This window comes from Leguminivora glycinivorella, chromosome 22, assembly GCF_023078275.1.
Source record: "Leguminivora glycinivorella isolate SPB_JAAS2020 chromosome 22, LegGlyc_1.1, whole genome shotgun sequence".
In the NCBI taxonomy this organism is placed as follows: domain Eukaryota; kingdom Metazoa; phylum Arthropoda; class Insecta; order Lepidoptera; family Tortricidae; genus Leguminivora; species Leguminivora glycinivorella.
The window spans coordinates 5,619,892-5,633,967 of NC_062992.1; the positions used below are offsets into that span (position 1 = coordinate 5,619,892).

General features: G+C 38.4%; 1 protein-coding gene and 1 non-coding gene across 3 annotated transcripts in view; one reads left to right on the forward strand and one right to left on the reverse strand.

Annotated features, from left to right (window-relative positions):
* Nucleotides 1-6,531, reverse strand: part of LOC125237658 (organic cation transporter 1-like) — a 42,329-nt gene extending 35,798 nt beyond the window's left edge. The window contains exons 1-4 of one of the 2 annotated variants that reach the window (XM_048144789.1): nucleotides 5,891-6,126; nucleotides 5,332-5,580; nucleotides 1,163-1,350; nucleotides 84-174 (exon numbers count right to left, since the gene is read on the reverse strand). In XM_048144789.1, coding sequence (XP_048000746.1) covers nucleotides 84-174; nucleotides 1,163-1,350; nucleotides 5,332-5,463 — 411 coding nt within the window. In that variant the 5' untranslated portion in view covers nucleotides 5,464-5,580; nucleotides 5,891-6,126. Of the gene's footprint in view, nucleotides 1-83; nucleotides 175-1,162; nucleotides 1,351-5,331; nucleotides 5,581-5,890; nucleotides 6,127-6,498 lie in introns of those variants that run through there. The other variant, XM_048144791.1, reaches the window with a different exon arrangement.
* Nucleotides 6,532-13,672: 7,141 nt separating this feature from the next.
* Trnav-aac lies at nucleotides 13,673-13,745 on the forward strand. Its single transcript has one exon. It is a non-coding gene; the product is annotated as a tRNA-Val (tRNA).
* The last annotated feature ends 331 nt before the right edge of the window (nucleotides 13,746-14,076 follow it).

Sequence of the window (14,076 nt, forward strand, 5' to 3'; positions counted from 1 at the left end):
ATTTTCTGCTAAAACGTATGCGCGCTGGGACCCCATGGACCAAGAGTTATAATTTAGTAAGAGTAGGTATGTTTTCTACGCACCTGTTCTTTTCTCTCTGTTTCTCCTTCAGCGGGCAAAAGCCGTCTTGTAGTCACCTTGCGCATCACTCCTCCTTCCCGGATGATTTCTGTTCTATTGACAATGAGAGCTGCATTAGAATCTTACAGCAGATATCTAGTTAGATTATGACTACAGGGGAGTAGCTTCAATATAAATTTTATTGTTGCAGAAAATGTTATGAAATTCCGTGTAATAGCTGCTGCATCCCCTTTCTATAGAAAACAACATAAACACTGAATTAAATTAATTAATAAAAAACATAAATAAATAACATAAACACACGTTGACACGTACAACGAGTAAGGAAAGAAATACACGAAAATTGCTTCACCTTTGCACAGCTTTTAAGCTTAGATGATCACAAGCAGTGGAAGTCTTATACTGTAAGGTACAGCGGGGCAAATCTGGACTGGGGGACAATTGTAACTATTCCATTTTTTCCATTATTACACTATAATGTTGAGTTCTACATCTATCCACAGAACACGCCTACCATATATAACCGGTGGACACTGTGTTTAATAATGCAAACATTGTAAAACATGGAAAAAATAGACCAGTTACATTTGTCCCCCAGTCGAGATTTTCCCCGCTGTACCTTACATACATAATCGCACACATGTATTGCCAAAAGACTCAGAAATTTAGGGATTGACAGAAAACGTAAGATAGCAGTGAAGCGACAGCGACAGGTTCCTAGGCCATTTCCGACAAATGCCGACGGGAGGAAAGTGAATGGTGAACATCTTTAACAGTCAACACATTCTTAACCCGTATTAAATTAACAATGTACATACATACATACATACAATCACGCCTGTGTCCCATGAAGGGGTAGGCAGAGCACATGAAACTACTCAGGTTTCAGTGCCACTCTTGGCAAATAAGGGGTTGAAAGAAAACGAAACTGTGACATTGCAGTGACAGGTTGCCAGCCTCTCGCCTACGCCACAATTTAACCCATATCCCACAGTCGCCTTCTACGACACCCACGGGAAGAAAGGGGGTGGTGAAATTCTTAACCCATCATTAACAATGTTTCTTAGTTTATCTACTTTACCTTTCATCAACATAATCATTCAGCACCACGAACAGCGTCTGCGGATCCACAGAGTACGCGCGGCAGCTGTCAAACACTCCATTCTGTTCTGGAACCGTCAGGGATCTGATCAGCTGATCGGGCAGAGCCAGGCTCTCGAGTTCTGGAGATGGTGCACACCAGTGTTCAGGGGTAGCGTTTGTGAAGACCTGGAACAGTTATTGATGATGTTAAAGGCAAAAATTAATGTAACATACATATAGGAAAAATTCGAGACCTTCTTGAAACTGACTTCATGAAATACTCATACTATCTAGTAAGTTAATAAGGAAATGACTACTGCGAATAGACAGAGACTATTTAGTATAAGTCATTTGAAATACCAAGGCCACATAGCACTTGAGTAGGCCAATTAGTGAAAACATAAGGGTTTCTTTTGAACCTTTTTGGTAAGGAATTCTACAAAGTGGTCGGCCTAATCGTGTGTGGGCCCGTTCCTGAGTTCAACTGAATTTATGGTGTCTTGTGACAGACGTAATTTAGGTGTATATAGGATGAAACATGGAGACCCGGGTTCGATTCCCGGCTTCGCCACCAGGGGGCTTGATCGCTTTTTCTTTAGTGTATGGTATCTATTTCAGTTTATAATTTATACATAGTAGTGTTACTAAATCATCATCCTCCTTGCGTTATCCCGGCATTTGCCGCGGCTCATGGGAGTTTAGAATCCGCTGTGACAACTAATCCCATGTTACTACATAAAAAAAACTAATAAAAAATATTTGATAAAATAATTTGATTTGTTCCCTACATCAGCATCAGCAGTGGCAGCACCATCTCTCTCGCTATATCGTAATCGTATTCCTGCAAAAGAATTCATATAGGAGGTGCAAGCACAAATTGATCGCCCTCAGAGTTGGTCAAAGGCGCCTAGCCTTCAGAGATAACATACACTAGAGAAATTTTGACGGGTACGGGTGGTGTAACGGTTTAGCACGTCAGCCGCGATAGCAGGAAACCCGGGTTCGATTCCTAGCTTCGCCACCAGTGGACTTGATCGCTTTTTCTTTAGTGTATGGTATCTATTTCAGTTAGGATGAAACTAGCTAAATTAACATTACGTGTGATTTGGTCGGACGGGCCTCTGATGGGTCTTCAGGGCACATAATCCTAGAGAGCGGACAAGCCGTCGGCAGACGTGTCGTGGTTGTTAGCTCATTAACCATACAATTTTGTCGTTGTGTAAAAACCTGTATTTCTAAATATTCTTCTGAATCCCAGTATAATAAATAGTACTATCGCCTGAACGGTAAATAAAAACCTTTTCAAAATCATTTCAATCTTAGTATGTAAATAGATTAGCCCTATTTTGCATTTTACACAGTATTTATTACTTGTCTCCTAAAGTTAGAGGGCTGGTCATTTTTGAAGTGAAACGTCTAATGCGACTTGCAACTGACAGCTCGTAACACTCAGTCAGTGTTACGTTGCGTTAAATGCCAACTCACTCAACGCGTAACATTCAGTCAGTGTTACGTTTCGTCAGTCACTCACTCAGTCAGTGACAGATAGGTTTTGAATAGTGGAATGGTTGGTTGGAATGTGTGTGTTTCACATTTAGATCGAGTGCAAAATGAGTTTATGTTTGTTTTTTCAATCATTTGAGCAAATAGCAGAGTAAAATATTTAAAACAGTAAAAAGATGGACGTACCTAAAGCAAAAACGTGATGGTCACTTGACAAAATGTTTTTGAGGTTATGTTACGAAGTTTCACTTCTCCACGCAGTTTTTTAGGGTTCCGTAGTCAACTAGGAACCCTTATAGTTTCGCCATGTCTGTCTGTCCGTCCGTCCGTCCGTCCGTCCGTCCGTCCGTCCGTCCGCGGATAATCTCAGTAACCGTAAGCACTAGAAAGCTGAAATTTGGTACCAATATGTATATCAATCACGCCAACAAAGTGCAAAAATAAAAAATGGAAAAAAGTGTTTTATTAGGGTACCCCCCCTACATGTAAAGTGGGGGCTGATATTTTTTTTCATTCCAACCCCAACGTGTGATATATTGTTGAATAGGTATTTAAAAATGAAGAAGGGTTTACTAAGATCGTTTTTTGATAATATTAATAGTTTCGGAAATAATCGCTTCTAAAGGAAAAAAAAGTGCGTCCCCCCCCTCTAACTTTTGAACCCTATGTTCAAAAAATATGAAAAAAATCACAATAGTAGAACTTTGTTTAAAATTGTTTTGAACTTGATAGGTTCAGTAGTTTTTGAGAAAGATACGAAAAACTACGGAACCCTACACTGAGCGTGGCCCGACACGCTCTTGGCCGGTTTTTTTTCTTTAGAAGTGATTGTTTCTAAAAATATCCAATTACCTACGCTATTAAGACTACTGAGACCGGTATGTGTATTTTAAACCCAACTACCATACAGTGTGTCACGACTCAACATACTGTTCTATTATGGGCGCCATTCATATTTAGATTTACAGTATTTTATTTATATTCTGTCTCTCTATACGTTGTCATTTATGGCTTTACAAAGTTATGAGATGATTCAGAGTGAGATAATATTGTAATACAAGGATAGGTCGTAGCATAGAGGAATAAATAAGGGAAGAGTTGTAACCGAATACATCAGTAAATGCGGGTTATTTGTATAGGCATAGTTAAGTGACATCTAGCGACAATCACGCCGATCACGCGTCAACTAGCGTAAATTATCAGTACTGCTACTTGTCCATAGATGTCGCGAAGAACGAAAAGTTTAATGCTCACTAATTTTTTAGCTAATATTACAATAGTATTAATCAGTATTCTGTTTTCAATTCCTTCTGCTTGTAATATAATGTTGTAAACTGTTCTAATACTATTATTTTGGCAGACGAGACACAGTTGCCACCTAGTATCGAGTAGTGGTACTGATTTCACGCTATTTACCCACACACAGAGTAACCAGGGTACGTAGCTGAATGGCACAAATGCTCACGAAACGAAACGCTCGTAGATATCTATATATCGCTCGTTCGTATTGGCGCGACAGAGCCAGACTACCTTTCGCGGCGTTTCGTTTTCGTTTCGCGTCGCAGAAATGCCATTCGGCTACGGCACCTGAGTTGGTAATAAGTATATTAACATTAACTTGTAAGAACGCCAAAAATGTCATCGTTTAACTATGGTGGCTAAGTATGGTATAGTAGCAACCAAGTAGGCATGGTCGAGATCCTCGTAAATTTCTAAATAAGTAAATTATTTGACCGCAGCGTTAGCAACGTCTACGTTTCAACTGGAGCAATTTGCTTTTGTATGTCCGGATGTTCTCGTCTACGGGTCACAATTTTCAACCGATTTACGTGAAATTTTGTAACCATATTCTATGAAATGGGTCGCCATTTTGAATGATTTGGAAATCATTCAAAATGGCGGACTCATGGTGCCCCCAGCCTAAACTAATATATATAGCCGTATCGATATCATAAAAGTTTTGCCGTTCAGAGAAATGTTTACAGAGTAATTGGTAAACAATTCAGATGTTTTAGAAACAACAGAGCATGCCAGAAACCAGCTGTCACTACACGTAAAAACTCGATTCTCTTCTTCTTTTCTTCTTTGTCCAACCCTGGTCCCGTTATTTGGGGTCGGGTCTCCTCACTCTAAGGCGCCAGGATAGTTTGTCCTGGGTTGTCAGTTCTGGCAATTGGGCTAAAAACTCGATTCTATGATTAAGTATTTAAAGACGTAAAATATCATGGAAACGAAACCTTTATAATTGGTCGTGTCCGTCTGTCTTTAAATGATAGGCTTTTTTACCTTAACTTCCTTGTGAAAATATCAGGAAGGACGTAGAAATAGTAAATCAGCAGACTATGCCAGCAACCAGCTTTGGTCAATTGATGATTATTTTAAATCCATACTAATGTTATAAATGGGAAAGTGTGTGTCTGTTTGTTTGTTTGTCCGTTGTTCACGGCAAAACGCAGCAACGAATTGTCGTGATTTTTTTAAGTGGAGATAGTTGAAGGTATGAAGAGTGACATAGGCTACTTTTTATCTGTTTCTAACGCGAGCGAAGCCACGGGCAAAAGCTAGTTACCTAAAAATATGAGAGCTTCCGTCGTGGCCATAATTTCGACGTGTCTGTCCGTCTGTCTTTAAAATATTAACTTATGATTACTTTAACGTACCTACCTGTGAAAATATGAGGAAGGACGTAGGAATAGCGGCCAAGGCACAGAGTAAGTAAAACAGCAGAGTATGCCAGCAGCCGGCTTTCGTCGCCAACTGCGCCGCCTCGTCCAACTCGGCGCTCCAGGACGTCATTTCGCCATTTTGGAAACTCTGTTTCACTTTTAGATGCTCTTCGTCAGAAAAATGTTCCTTTTCGGTCACTTTTAAATTCACTTAAGACTTTATAAGTGGAAATTCACACATTTTTCACTTTTAAAGCCAGAAAAATATTCTTTAAAGTCACTTTGAACTTCACTTAAGGCTTAAAGAGAAAATTCACTTACAAATTTTCGGTTTCAAGGTAAGCTAAATGTTCTTTTAAGTCACTTTCACCTGACACTTATGGATTTAGTAGACGTGGATATTCACTTACACCTTTTATTTTTAAAATTTTATTACATATTTTCACTTTTCATAAAGTATGTTTTAATTATGAAACAAAAATATCAATTAGGTTTTTTAATTTTTATTATTCTCTATTTCCAACTCTACTCTATTAACAAATTAAATCCTAAAATACTTCACAAACTGCATCACTGCACATGCGCTGAATCCATAAACACTAATTTTAAACTTCAACTCCAGAAAGCGCGTATTATGTACATTTTCACTTCGCGCTATTTTCGCGCAATATTCGAGTATATGCGCATACCCGTAGCTAGTATGTTATAATTTATATTCGCGTAATATTATAATATTATTATATTCGCGTTCGACACGCTCGACGCGAGAGCCCGGCTGCAACTGTCGATCGTCAAGCGAAGCAAGTATATGAAGTATACCATTTACACGATGCAAGAACTCGCTTGCGAGTTTCACTGCATTGGTACCTACTTTTACGAGAATAATCTTCCTCGCATGTAATATTGTAGCTTTTATTTGGGCAACAACTAAAATAAAATCATCATCATTACTGCTGAGCAGTGGCTTCGTGTACGCCACTTATCCCGGTCCTGGGCTAATCTCATCCAGAAGTGCCCCGCAGTTTTTCGAATGTCGTCCACCCAACGAGCCAAAGCCAGGCGCTTCTTACATCCGCTAGCGGCCACCATCCGGTCAATATTTTGGACCACCTAGAAAATAAAATATAAGTACGTAACTAGAAATTAATTAAAAAAATATACTTACCAAAATGCCACTGCAGCTTTAGTAGTTTCATGTGCTCTGCCTACCCCTTTATGGGATACAGGCGTGTTTGTATGTATGTATGTATGTTACCAAAATGAAAACCACTCAATAATAAAAATAAATCCCCATGTTAAGTCCACCAGCGACATGGTACGCTATTACTTCGATCAATTAGTAACGTATACACTAAGTATTACCTACTTTAACAATCATATTTACGATTGCTTCTACATATACCAAGACTAATTATAGAATAAAATACGATATAGTTTATCGTTAAGGGTGATTTCAAGAAAAAGGTCAAAATAATGTAAAATTGATAGTTTTAGTTTGTGAAATTTCTTTCTTCCGTTATCTAATAGATACATTTAATTCAAGTTTCAATTGGAGCATCTTATTATCTTGATTCTTACAGACTGGATTTTTGAAAACTAACTCACTAAATTAATTATGATTTTTTCTCTGATGCACGTTTAGGAAAACCCGCGTATAGCGCTGAATTAGTCGATTTTATTTGTAAAATTTCTACAATTTTTAATGCTGAAACTGGTAAATTTATAATACGTATATCCTGTACTAGAATCTTCGCAGACTACATTTTCATTATAAGGTTTTGAAAAAGAGTAAACGAGGCTAAGATGATTTCAATTTTTTTCAGAAATTACCTAAAATTAACTGACAATTTCTTCGAAAATCTACATTACATCAAAGTTATTTTCATACTAAATTAATCTGCAACGTTTACTAAAATTGCTCTTATGCCTTAGTGATTATAAATTTCTATTATATATTTTTGGCTATTTTTTGAAAACGAACCTTCACCGTCACAATTATTACCAATTCTGGACATTTTCTCATATTTTTTAGACCAATTAGATTGTAAACTACTCGCAAAGTTTTCATTTGATACTACAAACGGTATCATTAACCGCTCGGTTGCGATTTGACTATTTTTCACATGAAAGCCCTCTTAAGTAATTATTTAGGTTAGGTTATCTCTATTCGTGGCGGTTTGTCGTTATATTAAATGTTGCAAAAGTAAATAATAGTTATTTGTTATACAAGTTGTATTTTAACGTCGAGTGTGGAATTACAAAACGAGCAAGTGAAAGGATTCTATAGTTGAACCAGGAGCGAAGCGAGTGGTTCGAGAATAGAATTCTGAACTTGCGAGTTTTTTAACACACGAGAAGTAAAATAAATTTGCACCCGAGTGTAACACAAAACTTTTCCCCTCACTATAGCGAGGAAACTACAACGCAAAAAATGCGTTTATCACTGCTTCCAGTAGTTCCACAGGTGGTAAATCATCTTTATTACTAGATTCACCTACTTTTATCAATTTTAAAGCAGTTAATTTGACTTTATTCAAGGTCAAATTACTTTACCCACTAGTGGATAAAATGCGTTTTTATGCGTATTAAAGGAAAAAACACGTGTTTCCGAGCTAGTGAGGGGAAAATGTTTTTACAAGTTATTGATTCATTGTTTAGTTCACTATACCACCTTTGATTTACTACACGCTTAGCCAAAATACAGATGTAGTTCAAAAAACTTTTCATTCGTATTTTTATTGAAACGATCGTATTTATCATGCTAGTTCAGACAGTGTATTGAGACAGACTGAAATACCATGACACGTTCGTACGTTTCCGTAAAAATACGAAAGAAAAGCTTTTCGCAATACATCTGTGAGTTGTCAACTTATCTTTTTCTGAACGACGCTATGTTACAAATTGTTTCATTGATAACTCCATCCTTGACTGCCTCACACCTCTGATGCCCTAGTACATTCGGGCGGGAGGTCCGGATGCTTAAGATTTACTGGACCTTTAACCAAAAGTACAATCGTTGACCCTCCGACGCGAACGTTACGCAACTCACTCTATTGTACCAATACAAATAGAGAGATATATCTACAATACGCAATAGAGCGTCATTGATAGTACTTTTGGCTATAGGCAATGGTCTGAGACAATTGACCTATTAGGAACCCTAGTACGGGAATGCTAGGTTAGATGATGTAGGTACTAACAAAAACGTCTTGAGAGGGGGCTCAAATTGCACTTCTTAACGGCTCAGCCACGACATTGGTCTAAGCGCGGCAGCGGTGAGCGGCAGCCATACGTGCGAATGAAAAGTCCCATCGCTGTGTCTCGCTCCAATGTATGGCCGCCGCTCACCGCTGTCGCGCTTAGACCAATGTCGTGGCTGAGCCGTAAGAATCACCTGCATCACACCATCTTATATGGAATTTGACTGTTGACAGCCCACTAACCTTGAGTTAAGCGGGTGGTGCAAGGGGCCCTAAGAGTTTTCCCCCGTTAACCCGTGTGGTGAGGGGGCTAAGGGGCTAAGAATTTCACCACCCCTTGCCTCCCGTGGGTGTCTTAGAAGTCGACTCTGTGGCAAACAGGCATACGGTCCGCTGATGGAAAGCGGTCACCGCAACCTATGGATGGACGCCTCCAACTCAAGGGGTGTCACATGCGCGTTGCCGACCCAGCACCAGTCACTGCGATATCACAATTTCGGTCTTTCAACCCCCCACAGTATCATGTGTTCTCCTTATAGCCCTTTTCGGAATACAAGCGTGTTACATATATTAACTATGTATTGTATGTATGTATATGTCGCAGGGAAATGGCCAAAACTGAGATTTGATCAAACCTCTAAGGGATGTCAAAATGGCGAATCCATTTCATCATTTCTCTAGAATATTTCAGTCATTTGACTAAATCCCTGACCCTGTTTAGTGGGATCACAAAATCGGCCAATAGACATGCCACGTTTTGTCATTTCACTAGATTTGTTTAGGGATTTGATAAAATCCCTGAACCACGACAGTGAGTTGACGAAACGAATTCAAAAAGTCAACTAGTTTTAACATTTCCCTAAACAAATTTAGGGAAATGATAAAGTCTCAACTGGTGATTTGATCAAATGTCTGAACTGGTTTCGTGAAATGACAAAGCCAAGAAACTAATATACCCAATTAGATTTATTAGACTCTTCTTTGTCACTTAATTTGATTGAATCCTTAACTAGATTAGTGAAATGGTAAAATTGAATCCGTTTTTAAGAGTTTTTGGTTTTCTATAAATAAGAAAAAAAAAATAGAATAAGTGAAGAAACAAAGCTAAAAATGTTTCATTTTAAATGATATGCATATTTATTTAAAAAAAATTGTCTTTTCACTGAACTTGTTTAGCGAAATGATAAATCTAGTTGACTTTATAAGCTCGTTTCATCAACTTACTGACGTGGTTCAGGGATTTTATCAAATCCCTAAACAAATCTAATAGTGAAATGACAACACGTGGCGGGTCTATTGGTCGATTATGTGATTTCGCTAAACAGAGTCAGGGATTTAGTCAAATGACTGAAATTTTCTAGGGAAATGATAAAATGGATTCACCATTTTGACATCCTGCGTGATTTGATCATATCCCTTAGTGATTTGATACACATACACTGTTGTGTTAGTACCTAGAGATAGGAAAACCAGGTGTCCAAGAATTGTACGCTTGATCGCGTCAACCAAAGGCCTGCACGCTCCGCCGCCTTTTCAATACTCAGTGCAATGTGTAAATGCAATGGACACCTACCTACTTTTATACGATCTGCATGTTTATTGTCACAATGCAGGGACCTTTGTCTACAGTTCCGCCGCGCTTCGATTGGTCGCTCAATTGTTTAATTGCAGTTTGATTGCAGTCCATTTGACGTCGCCAATTCCTGGTTCCCTGGTGGCCTTCTGGCTGTAATGTGTGACCTTGAAGCTCAATGGGGCAAATGGATGGCTATTTTTAAAACGGCCGATGACAAAACTGATTCCTGTAACTCTACATATTATAATCCTTATAAAGAACTGTGTATTGTTGGTGGCCTAGCGGTAAGAGCGTGCGACTTACGATCCGGAGGTCGCGGGTTCGAACCCCGGCTCGTACCAATGAGTTTTTCGAAACTTATGTGCGAAATGTCATTTGATATTTGCCAGTCGCTATTCGGTGAAGGAAAACATCGTGAGGAAACCGGACTAATTCCAATAAGGCCTAGTTACCCGTCGGGTTGGAAGGTCAGATGGCAGTCGCTTTCGTAAAAACTAGTGCCTACGCCAAATCTTGGGATTAGTTGTCAAAGCGGACCCCAGGCTCCCATGAGCCGTGGCAAATGCCGGGATAACGCAAGGAGGATGATGATGAAAGAACTGTGTATTGTTGAAATATTGACCAGATACCTATATTATGAGTTTATGACGTTTTTGAATAAATTACTTGATAGCGTAAAAGTCACGGATAATGTGAGTAATTTTTGACTGTACCGAGGACCATATATTATACACCCTGTTTTTATTGAATTCCGTTAACTTTAAGGGAAGGTTCTTTAGATCAAATACAATTAATTTCTCTAAGAAACTAGGGTCTTAACTCTTACAGTTAACGAGTTATTAAAGAACCCCCTGAAATGGGAGCGGAAATAGTTATTTGTTATACAAGGGGGCAAAGTTGTATTTTAACGCCGAGTGTGGAATTGAAAAACGAGCAAGTGAAAGGATTCTATACTTGAACCACGAGCGAAGCGAGTGGTTCAAGAATAGAATCCTGAACTTGCGAGTTTTTTAACACACGAGAAGTAAAATACATTTGCACCCGAGTGTAACACAAAACTTTTCCCCTCACTATAGCGAGGAAACCACAACGCAAAAAATGCGTTTATCACTGCTTCCAGTAGTTCTACAGGTGGTAAGTCATCTTTATTACTAGATTCACCAACTTTTATTAATTTTAATGCAGTTATTTTGACTTTATTCAAGGTCAAATTACTTTACCCACTAGTGGATAAAATGCGTTTTTACCCGCTGGTATTAAAGGACAAAACACGTGTTTCCGAGCTAGTGAGGGGAAAAAATAATTGGCGCTGTTTCGCAGCCTGGAAGTGGCAAAAATCATATTTCCCCCAAATATTTTGCATGTTTTTATTTTTTATAAGAACAATGACATGTTTCTTTATTTTAGTATCATGATACCACGTTAATACAAAATTGAAAAAAAAAATGTAGGCATCAATACTGACATTATTACTTACTCTGTGATAGGAAAATGTCTCTGGACCTTAAGTATCACAGCGCCATGTATTTTTAAGCCTAAAAGGCCAATACACTTCAGGGTTACGCTTTTTTGTATGGGTTTGCCTGTCCCGGTGTTATTTCGTCCTTGCCTAGTACAAGTAATCAGTACGGCGTGGAGGCAGTATCTATTATCAGGCTGAATCTTAGGTTTCACGGGCGTCACTGTGACGTCACCGTGACGCAGGTGACAGCTGACACTTCGAACATAACTAAACTAACACTTCCGCTAACACTAACACACACTAACTTAGGGACTTCCGGTTCGAACACGGTTCGAACGCTTTCTTGGTGTGGGAAGGTGTGGTTTTCCGGCGGTTCCGGGGCAACCTGCCGAATCCTACACCGGGGCAAACGACGCAACGGAACCACGCCGTTATGTCATCGCCCAAATCAATTGTTTAGTTGTAAACTTTTATTGTTTTTTTTTTCATGTTCGTATTTACTGTTTTTTTTTTTTTTTTGTTAATTTAAATTTTGGAAATTGGATTTATCTCTAATGTCCTTGAAATATTTTTTCAAATAAATAAATCTTAGCGGTATCGTGTCGTGAATAATTTCTCCTTCTTTTGCTGATTAATATTGTTTAAAGTGTAATAGACAGCTTATAATGCAGTAAACTAATGTTATAGTGAGAAGCTGATGAAGAATTAATCTCGAAACGCGTTTAGCCACTTTTTTGTCGTCCACGGCCGATCACGTGTCCTTGTAAAATCTAGCTATCAATTTACAAGTGCCAACTACCGTACACTGTCGTACTTACCGTACCAAAATCAATAACAATTAAGTAGCTTATATCACCTTGACACTGGCAAAATAGTCCCACCAATGGACTGTGGCCATTTAATTTAAAAACTTAACTTAAGTCTGGCGAGAAGTGACCAATCGGGTACTTTTGCAAACAGGAACTATCCCACATGAAGTCTTCATTGAAATTCAGTAAAGTTAGATTTTCCCAAATTTTGATCGTTGGGTTGGGTCCTGTTGCAAATCGTTCCCCGTGGCTAGATTTTATTTGTCTCTTTCTATCTCTTCGTATTAGGAGCATGCCACGTGAAAGTCGCTTACGACATGCTTTAGCGTTGTATGACAGCTATTTCAATCAAATCCGTAAAGCTCATGTAAAGTCATGAAAGGGTGTCACTCAGACACAATTTAGCTTTCCTACCGTCTTCAGAAGTATTAGAAGAATTGCATGTCGTAAGCGACATTCTCGTGGAATGCCCCCTATTAGCGAGGCAAACACCAGTTCCCTCTTTGTGTAACCTATCTACCCCTAAAATTTTATAAAAATGTGCCATTTGTATAAATCATTTAATTTTCGTCCATGTGGTATAAGCGACAATGTGGTATCGTTTACATGAAAACGTCTCATTAGTCAAAAGGGCTTCTACGTATTAGCTTCGGCTTCGCGCTGCACGCCTCCCAAAGGACTCAATGGTCCAAAACATTGTTCCGTCATGGGATGAAACCTCTATTACAATTTATAGAAATCTTACAATTCAAGAATAACGATTTTGCGTTAAACATAACATCGTTTTAATTTCATGGCAGCCGAGCGTCTCTCGACAGAGTTGAAGGTCACGTGAAACGGTTAAAATTGAACTAAGATTATCATTCACTAACATTTTATTCCGCCAGGCGGCGCCTGTGCAAGTGTCTAGGCATGGCATCATGGCATGTCACTGTCATTTCATTTCATATTGTGAGAGAATATCTTTTTCTCGCTCTCACGTATGAAATTCATTATATGTGCAATTGACTAATAAGGTGGCGCCATCTGTCATAACCCTTGAGTGTGCGGTCATTACAGGCACACAGGTCAACAAACTTTATGTCAACCTTTATTAAGCACGTTGACATATTACGTTGACATTAAATTAAAACCTTACCGATTACTACGTATCACTATGATATTATGTACAAAAATTATCACTATTTATTTATAATATTTAAATCGAATATTTATGTTTGTGTCGTAGTTTTTTAGTGACGTTATGTAAACACGGTAGTATGTGATTGGAAATTTAGATCTACTTCTCATCTGTTTCCGTGGTGTAGCGGTTATCACATCTGCCTAACACGCAGAAGGCCCCCGGTTCGATCCCGGGCGGAAACACATCTTTTGTTTTTTTAGTATTTTTGTTTTTCGTATTTTGTTAACTTTATTGCACTTTCCTTATTTTTGTCTTGATAAAATATTTAAATCGGCTTTTATTAGGTTTGCTATACTTATGCCGTAGTCGTGGAGGTCGTGGTACCTATATTTTTTGTAGTAAGGTTATAAGATAAATATAAAACATTATACATTATGATATAAATTAAAAAACATATTATGATTCCACATTGTATTAGAGCATTTTAATAATTCAATGTAAATTTTTGTGTTTCAAGAATTTTTTTACTTTTTACGCCATCTACCGATTGATCGTGACACCATGCAGGCGACG